This window comes from Sphaeramia orbicularis, chromosome 2 (assembly GCF_902148855.1).
Source record: "Sphaeramia orbicularis chromosome 2, fSphaOr1.1, whole genome shotgun sequence".
Classification (NCBI taxonomy): Eukaryota; Metazoa; Chordata; class Actinopteri; order Kurtiformes; family Apogonidae; genus Sphaeramia; species Sphaeramia orbicularis.
In genome coordinates, this window is record NC_043958.1 from 2,035,276 (window position 1) to 2,053,617 (window position 18,342).

At 39.0% G+C, this 18,342-nt stretch overlaps 2 protein-coding genes across 2 annotated transcripts in view; both read left to right on the plus strand.

Annotated features, from left to right (window-relative positions):
* Positions 1-18,342, plus strand: part of LOC115432728 (zinc finger protein 420-like) — a 597,943-nt gene that overhangs the window by 514,686 nt on the left and 64,915 nt on the right. The window lies entirely within an intron of this gene.
* Positions 1-18,342, plus strand: part of hydin (HYDIN axonemal central pair apparatus protein) — an 85,125-nt gene that overhangs the window by 2,752 nt on the left and 64,031 nt on the right. Inside the window, exons 3-20 of the mRNA XM_030152482.1 lie at positions 142-261; positions 343-477; positions 1,501-1,700; positions 2,641-2,765; positions 3,432-3,633; positions 3,714-3,876; positions 4,766-4,865; positions 5,459-5,577; positions 6,632-6,855; positions 7,755-7,822; positions 7,912-8,153; positions 8,626-8,726; positions 10,011-10,146; positions 11,440-11,604; positions 13,533-13,685; positions 15,698-15,936; positions 16,881-17,178; positions 17,297-17,440. Of these exons, the coding sequence (XP_030008342.1) occupies positions 142-261; positions 343-477; positions 1,501-1,700; positions 2,641-2,765; positions 3,432-3,633; positions 3,714-3,876; positions 4,766-4,865; positions 5,459-5,577; positions 6,632-6,855; positions 7,755-7,822; positions 7,912-8,153; positions 8,626-8,726; positions 10,011-10,146; positions 11,440-11,604; positions 13,533-13,685; positions 15,698-15,936; positions 16,881-17,178; positions 17,297-17,440 (2,934 nt within the window). The remainder of the gene's footprint in view (positions 1-141; positions 262-342; positions 478-1,500; positions 1,701-2,640; positions 2,766-3,431; positions 3,634-3,713; positions 3,877-4,765; positions 4,866-5,458; positions 5,578-6,631; positions 6,856-7,754; positions 7,823-7,911; positions 8,154-8,625; positions 8,727-10,010; positions 10,147-11,439; positions 11,605-13,532; positions 13,686-15,697; positions 15,937-16,880; positions 17,179-17,296; positions 17,441-18,342) is intronic.

Sequence of the window (18,342 nt, forward strand, 5' to 3'; positions counted from 1 at the left end):
AGCAAAATAGTTAGGTTCCTCATTGAAAACAAAGGGACAGGTTGTTTAATTTAATTTAAACCATGTTCTTCCTTCAGTTTGAACATAAAGGGGCAAATGAATCCACAGAATGAACTGATCTGTGATCTGTGTCGTTGTCAGTTGTCATCGGTGGACGTGGACCGGGCTCTTTTCCAACCTTTTCCGTCCAGACTTGTCTTCCAGAACTTCAGTCCCGGACAGACCTACAGGCTACCTCTGGAGCTCTTCAACCACGACAAGGTGATGGATAACCCGTCGACTGTTTACACTGAAGTCACTGAAAGCTGAACGTTAAAGCCTATGCGTGGTGTCGTCATCCAGGTTTCCCGGGCGGTGAGGCTGGAGCCGGACGACTCGCAGTATTTCCACGCCGTTTGTTCGGACGATGGAAGTCAAACAGTCGCACCAGGACTGAGAGCAACGTTCAGTGTTGTCTTCAGCCCTCAGGAAAACAAGGTGGAGATAAGAAACTCAGGTGGAAAATGTCAAATATAATACAGACCATTACATGAACCAGACCCAAACAGATCCAGACTGAAAAGAAGCAAAACAAGAATAAAATAAGCAACACAATGAACAAAACCCAAAAAAGCAATCAATAAAATGAAGAAAAATGAACAATAACTCAACAGAATAATAAATAACATGAACTAAACACATCACAAAGTAAATGAAATTGAAGACAAAATAATAAAACAGGCAACAGAATGAACCAAAACAAATACAATAATGAAATGAATAAAAAATGACCATAATACGGTTGGAAACACTTGTTTTTATGTTCAGTTAGTTATATCTTTGTTGAAAAGAGTCCCTTTTTCTCCATTTTTTTAATATAGTAACTTTTGAATTTACTCTGAGCTTTCATGAACATCTACATGATCAGTGAATGAAATTAGTAAAACGCATGAAAAATATATAATGTAGTGGTAGTATTATAATGATGATAAATCTCCTGGGAAAGGGGTCACAAAAGAATCACAACACTGAAATAAAAACATATCACAATGATTGACAGTGATCTCTCAAACCCATATTTTATTCAAAACTGAAAATAGAAAACGTATAAACTGAGAAAATTCACCTTTTTAGTAAAAAATGAGGATAATATGAACAAAAAAAATTCAAATAAGTCATAAAAGTGAACAAATACATGTAAAAGAAATGTAAAATACTTGGAAAAAGAGGCGAAAATGAACCAAGAAACATTGAAATAGATGTATAAGTGAACAAATACTTGTAAAATGAACAAAATACTTGAAATATGAGAATAAAATGAATCAAAAAGCCTTGAAATAGTGAATTTCTTATACTCCATTCAATGAATTTAACATCAGTTTACTCTTATAGCATCATGTTTTGACCTCCTCTTCTTCTGTTTTTTGTGTTTTTTTGTCTACGTCCTAAAAACAGACGTTACAGTGACTGAGCGGCGAATATTAAAGTGTTCATGTGCGTCTGTCGGTGGTTTTTCCTCAGGACTACCACCACCGGCTGGTGTTCGTGACTGAGAGGGAGCGCTTCGAGGTCCCCGTGGTCGCCATTGGGCCTCGGGCCGTCCTCGACTTCCGTGACCAGCTGGTTTTACCCACGTGCCCTGTGAAGGCGACCACGGAGACGACACAGCTTGTACGAAACATCGGAAACAGCCAAGCCCGGTTCAAGCTCCGAACAAACAGGTGAGAACCGAAAAAATGAACAAAATACTGAAGAAAATGAGCCAAATACTGAGAAGAATGAACATAAAGGAAGAAAATTTGAAATAGAATGAAGAACATGCATACAATTTTAACATATATATAAAAATACGAATAATAAAACGAATAAAAAATATCCTAAATAATGTGAAAAAATAAGCAAAAAATTAAGTATAAGGAAGTAAAAAAAAGACAAATTAAGCAACAAAAGTCAACAATATAATAAGTAATGTGAACAAAATAAGCCACAAACTGAATCAAATTGAAGAAAAACTTTTTTAAAAATAGAGAAGAAAAAACCTAACTACAATAATAAATAAAATGTGCAATAATGAGTCAAAGTAAAACTAACAAATTAAATAAAAGTGAACAAAATAAGGTTGTTCTCAAATTAAATTTTTTTATGTTCAGTTAATGATTTGTTAAGAAGTCATTTGTTCTTCAGTTTTCTCTGTTTTTGATAGAATAACCTTTGAATTTACTCTGAGCTTTAATGAACATCTACATGATCAGTGAACTAAATTTAGGAAAATACATGATTTACACTGAAATGTTGCACAATACAGAGGATAATATTTTACTGAATGGTGATAAGTCAGTTAGGAAAGGTTAAATGTAGAGGAAAATTAAGTTGGAATTCACTGCTAAAATAATTTTAGGACTTATAGGGTTAAAGTGTTACATAGTGTCAGTGAATATTAGAGTTTTTTCACATAGTCACAGCTTTAAAGGGACATTTTTACACTGGATTTTTATAGTATAACTGTATATTGTGTAATTTTGCAGACTTTGTGAACTTTTTGAATAGATGAATTGAAATTCTACAAAATCTGTTTTGGGTTCCATTATAGGACATGAGTCCTCTCACCTCGGCTTGACTATGGTTGATTCTAAATCTTGTCCTTATTGTGTTGTCTTTCAGACCTTTCTCTGTAGCGCCGTCGTCTGGGAGTCTGGATGTGGGCGACAGCGTCCAGGTGACTGTGACCTTTAACCCCATGAACGTAGGAAACCACAGGCAAGACCTGATACTGCACTACCACACAGGTAAGACAGACTGGACACAGCAACAGCATGGGACGGACGGAGGGACGGATGGACGGACGGACGGATGGATGACAGATAGATGGACGGAGGGACGGATGGACAGATGGATGGATGGATGGATGGACAGAGGGATGGATGGACGGATGGATGGATGAATGGATGAATGGATGGATGAACAGACAGATGGATGGATGGATGGACAGATGGATGGAGGAATGGTTGGACGATTTTTCATTCCAATTCTATATTTACAAAAATATTTATATAAATACCACATTTCTCTATTTTTCTCTATATTTCATTTTTCCTTCATTTGTGTTTTTCCATCTGTCTTTTTCTCTGCATTTGCTTGTTGTTTGTTGCTGCTGTCACCTAAAATGTCCCCATGGTGGGATAACTGAAGTCTTATCTTATGGATGGATGAGTAGAATGGGTGGATGGACGGACGGACAGTAAACGCTCCTCTGTTTGAGTTGTGGACCAGATTGACTCCTGGTCCAGTGAGTCCTCTAAGACCTGGAGCAGAGCCATCATTACTCATTACTTGTTACTCGTGTGTGCTTTCTGCTGTAACTAGTCCAAATATTTACGCTGTGGACCAACTCATGGCTCCAAATCAGAAAACTGAAGTTGGCATTTGTGCGTGTGCATGCGTCCTCTGCTCAGGTGAAGATGTCTACATCAGCGTGTCAGGAACCTGCCAAGAACTCGACATCCACCTCAGCTCGGACTCCGTGGCGCTGAAGAGGACTTACATCACGTTGACCAGCGTCCAAACGGTGTCCCTCACCAACACCAGCCAAATCCCTCTTCGGTACATCTGGACGCCATGGCCCAGACCCACAGACCAGGAGGCCATCGTACTCAGGTCGGTCTAAACGCAGACGTTGAAGGAACACCTGCCTGTCTTCTACCTGTTGTCATCTGTCAGTCGTCCTCTCTCTACAGGGACAGCTCTGAAGAAGAAGCAGCCAAGAGGGAGTGTCGCCCGGCCGCCGTCCGTTGCCTCCCGCTGCCGTTGCCGCCTCCAGCCCCTCGGGACGATAGACGCCAGACATGGAAGGACGACCTGGACGCCCTGTCAGACGGCTGCATAACAGCGGAACCAATGGTGCGTTCAAGTGCCTTCCCATGTCCATCACCATCACACCTTCTGCTATTGACCTCTAAGTCTTGACCGACTCACCACTGATACTTTCAAAGTTCAGCCTCTTATACCCCAAACCCGACAGCCACAGTTCTGTCTGTGTTGCCATGGTAACACTACGCGACAGTTGTACCAATATACACATTCTATCCATCCGTGCAACCAGAAGAACGTCAAACAAAACCAACTGATGAAAAACAGAACGCAGCTCAAACACAAAACACTTAAATGGTCAAATCTGTAAAGCAGTCTAACAGTGTGAGGCCAGCGTCTGTCATGAAAACCTGAATAAAATACAGTGTTGGGCATTAGTAACTAACTACTCTTCTCAGTAGCCTGGCGGTAACATCATTATTTCCTGAATCCTACTTTGACCTCCAATCGGATTCGGACTGTAGTGAGTACCGTTAACTACATCCTGGTCTGCAGGTGTCAGTAATTGGCCTTTAATTATAGTTACTCTGGCATGTATATTGATAACCCATTGGAATTGACTTTGTATGAATTTGGTCATTTAAACATGTAGTTTCTTATGTTTATCGCCATGTTCACATGTAGATTCACATGTAGTGAGCTACTTCTGCGGTGTTTGTGTAACTCAGCCTGCTACATTTGACTGGGTGGCAGCTTCTGTGTAGTTCAGCTTCATTCATGGCAGAGGAACTGGTAGCCTAGCTCACTACATTTTCCCAGTAGCTTGCCCAACACTGATAAAATAACAGACCGATGAGACAAACTCTGCAGCGCTAAGCTAACAGCGCTAAGCTATTGTTAAGCAGATCCACGTTTTTTCTGACCATTATCCACTGCATAAGGTTATTTAATGTGATTGTTTCTTCTCGTCTTTGCTCAGGAGGGTGAAATATGGCCTAATCTGACGGCGCAGTTCCACATTGTGTTCAAGCCAGAGGAGGCGAAACTTTATCAACAAACCATATACTGTGACATCACAGGTCAGTGTTGGCTCTGTAATAGGGGGATGGATGGATGGATGGATGGAGTAGGTATAATGGATGGATGGGTCAGTGGATGGATGGATGGATGGGGTAGGTATGATGGATGAACATATGTGGATTGATGGAGTAGGTATGATGGTTGGATGGAATGGGTATAATGGATGGATGGGTCAGTGGATGGATGATGGATGGATGGAGTAGGTATAATGGATGGATGGGTCAGTGGATGGATGGATGGATGGGGTAGGTATGATGGATGGACATATGTGGATTGATGGAGTAGGTATGATGGTTGGATGGAATGGGTGTAATGGATGGATGGATGGATGAGTAGATTGCGAGTAGCAGAGTAGAACTATACTCTCAGCTTTGTCTATATTGTGTCCTCTCTCCATCAGTGGCTAAACACTACAAATAAACATCTAATGAACCCCTAATATCCACCAGACTGAACACTGTTACTTTATTATTAGGCAGTGCAGTCTGACTTGTCTTTCTTTGTGTTCTTGTTGTTCCGTTTCCTTTTTCTTCTTCTCCCTTCATGTTCCTGTGGTTTAATCCTAAATCTCCTCTGTCCTTCGGCGTCTCAGGGCGTGAGTCTGGGTTACCTCTGACCATCGAAGGCGAGGGTGTGGGACCGAATGTTGAACTCAACTACAGTCTGTGGGACATGGAAAACGTTGTCATTAATGACAAACTCTGCTATGAGGTGAGCTCTAACTAGCACTGTCCAGCTGACATACACAGGTTAACGCCTAAACCAGTACACCTTCAACAGAAAACCACTGTAAACCAAACAAATCATCAAGTTTATGTCAGGTACAGGTAGGGACGGGAATTGTAAGAATTTAGCAACTCTGGTTTCATTATCAATGTCACTTATTGATTCTCATTGGATTAAAGAATAAATTATAGTACAGATGCTTTGTTTGCATTCCCTCTAATGTCAAACATTCATTAATATTTTGGACTAGATTGGATCTAAACTCGTACAGGGTGATGAAGAGGTAAACCAGGATATAGGATAGTTTGAAGGAGGGTTTTCTCTCTGTTCAAACTCATATCTGTTGCTCCTGGACCTCCCTACGGAGCTTTCATCGTTGTGGAATCATTAAACGTGCATATGACTTTCATCACCAATTTTTCTTCAAATCTGTAAAACCCCAGTCATAGCCTAAATATCACGAATCCGTCAGTCTTTCTGTGATTACTCACCTGAATCTCTTCCCTCACGATGAACAATTTCGAAGTGTACGCCACCATAAACACTGCATTTGTTTCCAAACAGAGCTGGTAGGTCAGTCAGACATTTTCAGAAATTTGTCACGACGTGCATTGTGGGACGCAGAGCTCGGCACAGCTACAGTAGCAATGAAGCTGTTTCCGTGTTTTTTGCCGCTGCAGCTATAATGCAGCTGCACAGAGCTCTGCTTCCCACAATGCACTTCACACCAAATTTCCAATAATGCCCAACTGACTCTGTTTGTAAACGCATGGTTGTTTATGGTGGAGTACACTTTGAAACTGTTCACCGTGAGGGAAGAGATCCAGGTGTGTTATCACTGAAGACTTATGAATTTGTGATACTTAGGCTATGACTCGGGTTTTACAGATTTGATGAAAAATTGGTGATGAAAGTCATACACAGCTTTAACAAAGCAGACTAATGATTACAAGGAATTGCACTACTGGGATCCGGGAACTGGGTTCTGGAGTCCCGTCGGGTACAGGTGTTGAGTCAGCCGGACTGTTCTGTTCTTCAGGTGCTGGTGTCCAACAGAGGACTGATCAACGCTCCTTTCAGCCTGTTAAGCCCCAACACCGCGTTCGGATGCTGTTTCTCTTTCAGTCCAGAGGAGGGCGTTGTTCCTGCTGGCGAGCACCGCATTGTGAAAGTTACCTTCCACAGTCGCGTCTTTGGAAGTTTCTCTGAGGACCTTCAGCTGAGAGTCGAAGGGAAGCCTGAACCGCTCACCTTAACCTTCAGGTTGGACAGTAAAACAAACAGCCACTGAATACACAGTATGAAATTTACACCTCCAGTTGAGTTGGAATGGTCTTTTAGCCCTCGAAGACCCAAACACCCACCGGCAACCAAAACCATCTACTGATCTAAACTGTTCAATACCTGCTGATCCACTAATCCTATCAACACTTGAAATAATTGGTGTAAAATCCAGTTTGTTATCTTTTCATGGTCATCAGATATGACCCATTTGGACGTTCAGAGGCTCCATAGTTACCGTGGAAACACCGATCAATGACAGTGGGTGGCCACACTGGGTTTATGTTCAGTTAATGATAGATTGTGCTGAAAAAGTCACTCTTTCTTCAGTTTTCTCTTTTTTGATGTGGGAAATGTTGGCTGTGGAGAAAAAAAAATTGGAAGTCTCCACAAAAGTAGGTCTAGGTCTCTAAAGGTTCATATATAATTTCCCCAATAAAAAAGCATGGAACAGCTGCAGTTTGTTCAGAACCAGAACTAAGAGACCAGAACACATGACACCAGTGTGGACATCTTTACACTCTATCTACTCCTCCAGTCAGATCCAGAATAGATGTTCTAGTGCTGCTACTTGTTTGTAAATCACTGAATGGTTTAGGCCCAGAGTACATGAGTGATATGTTTAAGGAAAATAAACCAAGGTGTAGTCTGAGCCCAGAGAGTCCAGACTAACAACTGGAACAAACCTCCTGTAGAGCTCAGATTGACCAAATGCAGGTATTGTTAATTCCAGGTCCACCTTACATTCTCTTCTGTTTGCACCATAAGTGTTAATTCATTCCTATTATTGAAATCTTCCCTTTATAGTCGATCTTCAGACCTGCTTTATGTTTTTTTTAATGTTTTTGTCTTGTGGTTCATGTGTCTTATTTCTGTTCCAGGGGTTGTGTCACTGGTCCTTCTTTACACTTTGATGTTTCAGAGCTCAGCTTTGGAGACGTAGCTTTCGGTGAGTTCCTCAACGTCTCCTCCAGTTCGATCCTTGTGGCGTTATCCACATACATGATTCCTCCTCTGTTTTTTTGTCTCCTGTTGTAGGTTTTCCCCAGACGTCCGTTTGTACGCTCTTCAACACGTCTCTGGTGCCCGTAAACTTTTCCCTTCGGGTTCTGGGAGATGGAGTGGGACCTCCCAGCATCACCTGTGTTAAACAGGTTCATGAGGCGTTCAGGGACCAGTGGCATGGCAGCACTGCTCGAGACGTTCATTCTCAGCCTGTGGAGTTCACCGTCAGTCCTGCTACAGGCTCGGTGGACCTCATGTCATCTGAAGACATTAAGGTAAACAAACAAACGAGTGTCCCAGCTGTAGGAAGTTTATCTATAAAACCCCCTACTGCCCTAAATTTATCTACAATTATATGACATAACAAAAAATATTTGTGGTGTTACTGTGATGCAGATTCTAAATTAATTCGTAATGTCCCAAACATCCACCTGTGACCAAAAGCATCTACTGATATAACTGTTCAATACCTGTTGGTCCATTAATTCTATTAGTATTAGTAAAGAATTGGTGTAAAATACAGTTTTTCATCTTTTCATGGTCATCAGATATGACCCATTTGGACGTTCAGAGGCTCTGTAGTTACCGTGGAAACACCGTCATCTTCTACAACATTGATTCACCAGTAAAACCCATGGAGTTGGATCAGTGACACTGGATGGACACACTGGGTTTATGTTTATTTCCCCAGTGCTACTCCATTGTTTTTTTTTGCGCTCATATCGTGTATTTGCCTTGTATGTGAAGGTGACACTGTGCTCCAACACAGTGAAGAGATACAGGCTGACGTTGGCGGTGGATGTGGAAGGTGTCGGGAAGGAGGTTTTGACTCTGCCCATCAGTGCCAGGTTGGTTTAATCCAGAAACTCACACCACCATGTGGAGAGAAAAAAGCATTTACTGCTGCACAGTGGTATTTTAGATGTTTGTATTAAGGTACAGTGGTGATGACCAGTTAGGGATGTTTTATACGGCCAGAATCTACAAATATATAAATGTAAAGACATATAACCACTCCATTTAATCACATTTTCATATAAATTAACAGACCAGAAAAATAAATATGGCCTCTGTGATACAGTGATATTTTGGATTTATTGAAACCAACACAGATTAATATTTTTTAATGCTTTTTTTAAAAAATATAAATCTCTTTAACAACTTCAGTCCTGCTCAAAACGTCTAAACATTCAATAATTTTAAAAAGGATTTTAACCCTTTAAAAGACAATATGATTACTTGAAGTCACTGTTATTTATGAAAAATATACAGAAATAATTTATTTTCCATATAATAAATGTTTGATGTCTGTGGTTTTTGTTTTTCCTGCAGTCTTGGATTTTTCTGGTTTCATATTAATGCAAAATAAAACCATACATTACAGAATGCATGAATATATTCATTAATGGCTTTGAGATTAAAAATGTGTTTTTAATGGGACATTTTAGTCCTGAGTGACTCAAGAGGGAAGTAAATGTTAAATCTGATGATGCACAAAAATTAACAATGCATTAAAGTCAATATTTTGGAAAATCTTTGACAAATCCAAGACTGACTGAAAAAGAAAAAAGAAAAGATCCCAGACACCAAACATTTTTTTTTTTGTATTTTTCATAATAAACAACGACTAAAAAATGAAATGAACTTATTTTCTTTGCATTATTTGAGGTCTGAAAAGACTGCATCTTTTGTTTTTTTGTTATTTTAACTTTTTGTCATGTCTGCAAATAAATGCTCTAGATGACAATATTTTCATTTGGAATCGGAAAGAAATGTTGTCTGTACTTTATAGAACATAAAAACAAATTGTTGCATTGTGCAGTGGTATTTGACAATGAAAATAAAGCTCATTCTATTCTATTCTATTCTGTTTTCTATTATATTTTCTTTTATTATGTTCTATTCTGTTTTCTTCTGTTCTGTTCTATTCCAGTTCTCTTCTGTTGTGTTCTATTTTATTTTCTTCTATTCTGTTCTATATCAGAAATATAAAACATACCTTTAAACACTAAAATCATGTAAAGTCATCATTCTACAGTGGTCTTTGAGTGTTTTTCCACAGCTGTACACTGTCGTATTAACAGACGGCGTTACAAACCCGCTGCCGTTGCTCTTTGTCTCTTTGTCGATAGGTGTGTCGTGCCAGATGTTGTGGTGGAAACTCCACTGTTGGACTTTCAACGGTGTTTCCTCGATCACCGCTACGAACACAAAGTGCGTGTGACCAACACCAGCCCTGTCGGCGCCTGTTACGGTGTGATCGGACAGGTGAAGTACACCACCAGCCACAGGAAACTGCACCACATGACTGTTACGCATTGTTTCTAACCAAAGACTCATTTTACCTGCTGGTAGGGATGGAACTGATAAGATTTTAGCGATTCCACTTCCATTATCGATTCTCTTCTCATTGGATTGGGGAATAAAGTATCATCCAAAGGCTTTGTTTCATTAAATCTGTAACATCTTGCATTGGATTGAAACTAAACCCATAAAGGGATTTAGAGCTTTGTTCAGACATGTCAGTAAAACATGAAACTAGTTATTCAACAGTATCCGAGTTAAATATAAGTGTAATATAAGGATGATTAAATTCAGGACTGAAAATGGGTCGTTGAACTATTTTAATTAATTTTCCAACTGTCAGAGTCAAATATATAGAAATAATATGACATGTAAATTCATTCCTGATGAATAAAGACAGAAACGTTCATAAATATTTACCTCAACAAAACTACGTGAAATGAAAAGAGGAGGCGTCAACTGGAAAAAGACAAAAATAATGTAGCGACAGAAATGAGATTAAAAATGAAAATGATGTAAAATAGTTGAATAGACTTTCAGAGACAGTTTTCCAGTGGAGGTTTCATTGTAGATAAATGTAGATCTGTTGGAATTCACGGTGTATGTTTGTGAGTATGGGTCCTGAGGAGACAACGAATTTATCTTTTGATGTCGAGATGAAAAAGTTAGTGAATAAAAGGAAACAGAGGATATTCAGAGTGAAAGTCAGCAGGGCTTTAATGTAAACAGAGCCTGGTCGTCATGGAGATGATTCATAAACACAGTGAAATGACGCTAACATTAACAGTATCGATAGAACCTGGAGGAGTTTAATGTTAGCGGCTGAGAGAGGACGCCTCGCTGTAGGCTCTGCCCCCCCAGAGTCACCGCCCCCTTCGCTAAGCAGCCAATCAGAGACATTCTATTGGTGCAGTTTAATCGGATGCTGTGGTTAAATGTTTGTGTTTTTTTGGACATATTTAACCCTTTGTTGTAACTGTTGTAATTGGTCCTAGTGTTGTCTTTACTGGTCAAATACAACCTGACTTTAGAAGAAACAACCAAAATACGAAAACGACCTGATGATGTCACAGAACCGATAAGTGGAATCGTTAAACAAACAGACTAATCAACCTCGATTCCCATCCCCACCAACCAGAGTAGAGGACAGTTTTAAGTCAGGTTTCAAAGCTGATATGTGTTGCTCTTGGACCTCCCTACAGGGCTGTCATCTTTGTCTTTTTCAGCCCAGTAAAAACCCCCTGTTTCCTTTTTCAGGAATACGAGGAGAGTCCGTCAGTACTTTTTGGCAGTTCCAAACCCAGAGGAGTAATGCACCCTCACAGTTCTGAGGACATTCCGGTGTATCTGCTCGCTAAGGCTGTTGGACGGCAGCATCACACCCTTCGCATCGCCGTGTTTGGCAGCTCCCATCCACCTCTGGTCAGCTCAAGTGTCTTTGTACAATGTGGATCTGAGTCAAACTGTGAATGTTGTCTAAATGCATGCAAATCTAAGTTCAGATCTTTATTTGCAGTGTGACCTCAGTCTGGACACAGTTGCAGCTCTCTTTATCTTCATCTTTGTCCTTGTTTTGATCCATCCATGATTTTGCTGTAATCCGTTCACAGAAGAATCTATGGAGAACTTATCTTTTGTGTTTTATCTGTTTTTTTACAAACCCAATCTTAGGTTTTCTGAAGTGTTCCTGAGCCCACGTTTTAACCCTGTCACACCAAACGTATCATATTTGATACATGAGTTTTGAAGCCCTCTACATGATCAGTGATATTTTTTTTTTTTAAAAAACCTGATGTATACAATTAGATACATGTAATACACAGAAAATCCACCAGGGGGAGGAATTTGTTCAGCAGAGGCCTTTCCAGTGACACTACTAGGCTGTCATTAAGAAGGAAGGAGGCAGAACTGTGACCATTTAGAAAAGAAATTACCAATTTGTTAGACATGTTTGTGTTATATTATGTTTTTGTTTGCTCAAAAATAATATTTAAGCATTGAGACCCAATGTATCAAATATGATACAAAATGGAAATGCATACATGGAAATTGATATTTGAAAAAAACATTTTGGGGTTGTCCAGAAGGACCAATAAAGGCTTCGGTTTCAACGAACTGGAATTTTCTGTCAGTGATTTAATTGTTCAGGCTTTACAGGGTTAATATTCTCTCCAGAACCATGTCTGTTTTTAATGCAGTACTGCCTGAGGGATCCGAATGTCATGTTGGTTCTCAGTTCTGTCACCTACATGCAGAGATTTCTCAGAATTGTTAGATATTATGGAAGTGTAGGTGATGGAATTGCTAAATTCCTTGCAATTGTACATTGAGAACCATTGTTCTTAACCCGTAAAGACAAAAGACGTACTTTTGTGGCAGTTTGCAAATGAATGTTTCCCTCTATTTAATCTTTCTTAAATGATTTGTCACCATTTCTTATATTATGTTCTGTATTTTGTGTTTTTTCAGTGAAAAGCCGATATTTTTGTTTATTTAATTCACTGATCATGTAGATGTTCATTAAAGCTCAGATTAAACTTGAGGATTGTTATATCAGAAACAGAGAAAACTAAGAAAAAAAAATCTTTTTCATTAAAGTCTCTCATTAACTGATCATAAACCCAGTGTGTCCATCCACTGTCAGTGATCCAACTCCATGGGTTTTACTGGTGAATCATTGTTGTAGAAGATGATGGTGTTTCCATGGTAACTACAGAGCCTCTGAACATCCAAGTGGGTCATATCTGATGACCATGAAAAGATGAATAACTGGATTTTACACCAATTATTTACATGTATTAATAGGATTAATGGATCAACAGGTACTAAACAGTTTAGATCAGCAGATAGGTTTTGTCACCAGTGACTGTTTGGGTCTTTATGGGTTAAACTGTTAGAACACTTGCTCATACAGTTGTTTACAAAGCCATGGACCCTGCCCCATCTTTGTTTGTGAATGAATGAGCCTTTCGTTGATGCTCTTTTCATACCCAGACATAATGCTCACCTATTTCCACTCAACCTGTTCACCTGTGGAATGTTCTGAACAGGTGTTTAAGGAGCATTGCTTAGCTTTCCCAGTCTGTTGTTGCGCTGGACCAGGTTCTTTTGAAACACGTTTCAGGCATTAAACGAGTGACTATTTGCAAAAAGCATTAAAGTTTATCAGTTTGAACGTTGTGTATCTTGTCATTGTAGTATGTTGAATTGGATATAGGTCAAAAAAGGATTTGAAAATCACTGTATTCTGTTTTTATTTAAGTTTTACCCAAAGTCCCAACGTCAGTGGAATTTGGGTTGTGTGTTACTACGTTGTTCTTCTCATCCTCCACTGTTCTGCTCTGTTTCAGGAGGTGTCCTTGACATGTTTTGGGCAGGGACCAGTTGTGCACATTCAGAAAACACAGCTGGACTTTGGAAAAATCCCTGTGTTGAAGGACACCGTTAAAACTCTGCAGCTGCTGAACCAGTCGCCTATACCGGCCCACTTTTCTACTCGGATGGTAAAAACACACACCACAACAACTGAAATAAATTCAATCTGTTTATCCATAGAGCTGAATAATAAAAGTACTAACTCATATCACAACCTCGACAGACACTGTGTGGTAGGTGAATGTTTTTACTCTTTTGTGCTCTAAAACTATTACTGTCTGTGCATGGAATCATCCCCGTACTCTCTAAATTTATTTACAATTACACTCAGGGAAAAAATTATTAGACCACCCTTGTTTTTTTCAGTTTCTTGTTCATTTTAATGCCGGGTACAACTGAAGATACATTTATTTGGACAAATATAATGATAACAACAAAAATAGCTCATAGTAGTTTAATTTCAGCGCTGATATCTATCCATTTTCTGTTTCCTTGATAAAAACCAAAATCACTTCAGTTCTTACATCAGTATCTATGGCATTGTACTGACAAAAACAGTGCTTTTCGACATTCCATGTTTTCTTTTCTGTCTGTTTTAGTCACATGATACACACAAGAGTTAGTACTTGATTGCATAACCATTGTTTTTGATGACTTTTGATCGTCTAATAATTTTTTCTGCATCTGTATATAAAACAATGATTGGTGCTGTTGCTATGATGCAGATACTAAAGAATAAGAAAAACCTTTGTCATTGCAAAAATACAACTGCACAGTGCAGAGCTATTAAGTTTTTATGCTCTATGCCTGAATAAATACAGTAGCAATTATAAAAAGATTTAAGAATGAAAATATAAAATCAATCAAGTATAAAACACACAGAAAATGAGTCCAATATCAATAGAGAATGTACAGAATGTACAGGTAATTGTAGTGTAACTGTTAAGTTTTGTAACTATGATGCAAATTAGTGACAGTAGGTATAATTGTCATAATAGTAATCAAACAAATTTTCCAATCTCAGTGTGTAGGTTATTTTATAGATTATCAGTTACTCCATTCGACAATCCAAACAAAACTAAAATTATCCAAAAATCTGTTGAATGTCGAGCAAGTAATAACACTTTTACAGAAACAAGACATTGATCCATGAACGTCAGGGGTCGAAAGTCACCAGGAAATGTATGTACATTCACAAAGAGTGTTGAACAGCACCTCATTAAGAAACCGAGGAATATGGAGGAGAATTCACCACAATAGTCTATAAGGGCTTGATCATACAAGGCAGATATTTAGCCCTTTAGCATCTGAATTTATACACAAACACATCAGAAAATTACATTTTTTTATGTTTTTACTTTCAGGTAGATGTTAATTTAAGTAGAGAATGGGCACATGAAATAGAAATTTGGGTATGAAGCAAATTTGTGACATCCATCAGGAGATGGAGATATTTTTCTTGATGCCACAAAATGTATTTCAGTGTCCTGCCAAGGTACGTATTGAATATGCCTGAACTGGCACTGGGGGAATACATCCACTATCTTGGCTATATTCCGTAATGGAAACAGTTTGATGCAAATTTTCGGGTCGACATTAGGCAAGGCGAATGTGTTTATTAAAGCACCATTCATACACAAGACAATTCAAAGTGCTTCACAAAGGCATTAAATGACATTAAAATCATAGAGAATAAAACATTAAACAAAAGGAAAAGATAAAAATAAAGAAGGAAATTAAAACAGGAATAAGAGATAGTTAAAACAACAGCTAAAAACAGTCTTGGCTAAACTTAAGAATTTAATGTTAAATCAGTCGTGACAGTTAAAATGAGTCGGTGCAGGTATTAGAACTACAAAACCTCTCTAATCAAAGGCAGCTGTAAATAAAGGAGTCTTTAACCTTTATTTAAAAGAACTGAGAGTTTGAGCAGACCTGCAGTTTTCTGGTAGTTTGTTCCAGATGTGTGGAGCATAAAAACTAAAAGCTGTTAAAGGGTTCATCTTTCTTGTGTTAGGAAACCACTGCTCATGCTGCACATCTTCACAGGTCCATCAGTGGCTCATGGAGCCCATTTCAGCCCAGGTACGTCCACGAGACAGGAGGCTGAGTCTGATTGTATTCCTTTCCCTGTTGTCAGAGCCATAAAAAGTCCTTTTGGCGCGTTGAGCCCAGTGAAGGGGAGGTGCCATCCGAGGCCCAACTGGAGCTCCGGGTGGTGGCCTACTTCAAGGACACCACCCAGTGTGAGGACACGCTGGAAGTGTCCATCCAGGACGGTCAAACCCACACCGTGGCCCTGAGCGCCAGAGGGACCGGAACCACGATCGTCAGCGACCGGCCTTTAGCCCCGACCCTTGACCTCGGAACACACTTCAGGTACAGCAGTGAACGCCTCACTGCACCATCACTGCTCACTTATCTTTGGAGGAATGTGCTCCTCTTCTCTACTTTTATGGTGGGCAGCATTCAGTGTTATTTTTCATCGCAGTTATCGTCCCCTTTACCTTTCACTTTGGTGTTTTTGGACACCATAAATGACCGTCTTCAGTGTCATCCCTAAATGACAGTAAAGATTCAACGCTGAATCTTTAAGGCGTATTTCTGCAGCACTTGGAGATGTGTTAGACTGACAGTTCACATTCAGACTGATATGAGCTCAAGTGGGTCAGACCTATAAAATGAAAAAATAACCTTTTAAAAATGACAACTCCAAACTTTTCTCTCTGTTTTAGAGTGAAAAAAGTAATATTACATTATCAAGCTGTTCACATCTATAAAATATCCTTTAAAAATGTGAATAAGATAAACAACCTAGAATGTCTTCAGGAAAATAATTGCAGTTTTAACAATATTCTTCCTCAGTTTATCATTTACAAATGTTCATTACAACATAGAGATCACTGTGGATGTACAAATACGCAAAACATTTAATAACAGACAGAAGATTGGTACAATTACACTTGTTTTTCTGAAGATATTTCATGTTTAACATTTTTTCAGAAAGGATAATTTGTAATTCTAAAAATTTTCATGTAATTTTTCTTTTTTTTTTTTTTTACACTAAAAAAAGAAATATTTGTAGTTGTCATTATTTGTAGGTTATTTTGATAGTATTTTCCTTTAGATCATATTGGTCTGAATGTGGAACCTGAACTAAAAGGATTTTAACAGATTCATCCCATGGGAGGGACTGGACCCTTTGGTGGGCCGGTTTTGGCCCACGGGCCGTATGTTTGCCACCTGTGGATTGGAGCCTTTGGTGGGCCGGTTTTGACAGCCCTGGTCTACCTGATGTCTTATTTGTGCTTGTGTTCCATCAGTCATGATCCATACCAGTACCCCTTCACCCTGACCAACCTGGGCCAGAGGACCCACCGCCTGTACTGGGGCACCGATGGCTTCTCTCCTTCAGACAAAGCCCATGTGAGGAAGAGCCCATTGAGTCGGACCTCCCTGCCCCCCATCTCTGTTCCCATGAAGAAGACCGCCGTGGTCTCTGGCCCCTGGGCGTCTCCTCCCAGGAGGAAGCCAGTGTTCAGCATCAGCCCCCCCCGGGTGGAGCTTTACCCAGGATGCTCAGTCGACATGATGCTCAGCGGATTTTCAGACTCATCCGAGGTGACATTCAAGCCACTGCATTTGCCTTCATCATATTCATGTACACCAGCCACCGGCATGGATCTGGATCTGTTTGGCTCTTTGCTGATGTTGGTTCTGGTTCTGGTTCTGGTTCTAGGTGGTACGGGAGCGCCTGGAGTGTCGGGGTATCGTGGGCAACCAGGGCTGCTGTGAACACATCATGTCTGTAGATGTGACCTGTCGATTTGTGGCGCCCATGATTAGCATCGAGCCCAAGCAGCTGAACTTCTACATAGACAAGGTTTGTCCGATGGTCCAGAGTACGTACACTACTGCCATAAACACTCTGCTATGGATTTAGACTTTATTTAACCCATGAACACCCAGGTTACTTTTGGGACAGTTCCCAAATCAGTTTTTGTCTCTATTGAACCTTTCTTAAGTGATTTATCCTTACATTATTATAATATTATCCTCTCTATTTTGTATTTTTCAGTGTAAATCATGTATTTTTCTATATTTAATTCACTGATCATGCAGATGTTCATTAAAGCTCAGAGTAGATTCAAAGGTCATTATATAAAAACAGAGAAAACTGAGGAAGAAGTGACTTTTACAGTAAAATATATCACTAACTGAACAAAAACAAGTGAATATGTCGTTATTTTGTTCATTTTATTAATTTTATTTATTATTTTATAGATTTTCTTATTTATTTCTTTTTATTTTATTGATACTTTGGCTGTTTTTGTTTGTTCTGTTTCTTATTTTATTCTTTTTTGCTTAATTTTAGTAAACTTTTTGCTTTTTCCCACGTTATTTTATATTTTGTAAATGTGTTTGTCTTGTTCATCAACGTGACTTTTTCAACCAATCATCAATCAACCAATTGAATAAAACAATTTAAAAAATTAACAAAAATGAATAAAATAAACAGAATAACCAAGGAAATGAATAAAAAAATTATCAAAAAATCGAGAAAATAATTAGCAGAAATGAACAAAAATAGACATATGTGTAATAAAACTTTTTTATACACATGGAAAACATTAGATAACCAATACTTTGGACATTTGTTTTCATCTCATCCTATTAAAGTATGTATGATTTGGCACATTTAACCTCTGAGGCAGATGATTAGTAAAAAAAAAGAAATTGTAGACCAGAATTTCTAATAATTTATGACAAACATGTAATTTCTTT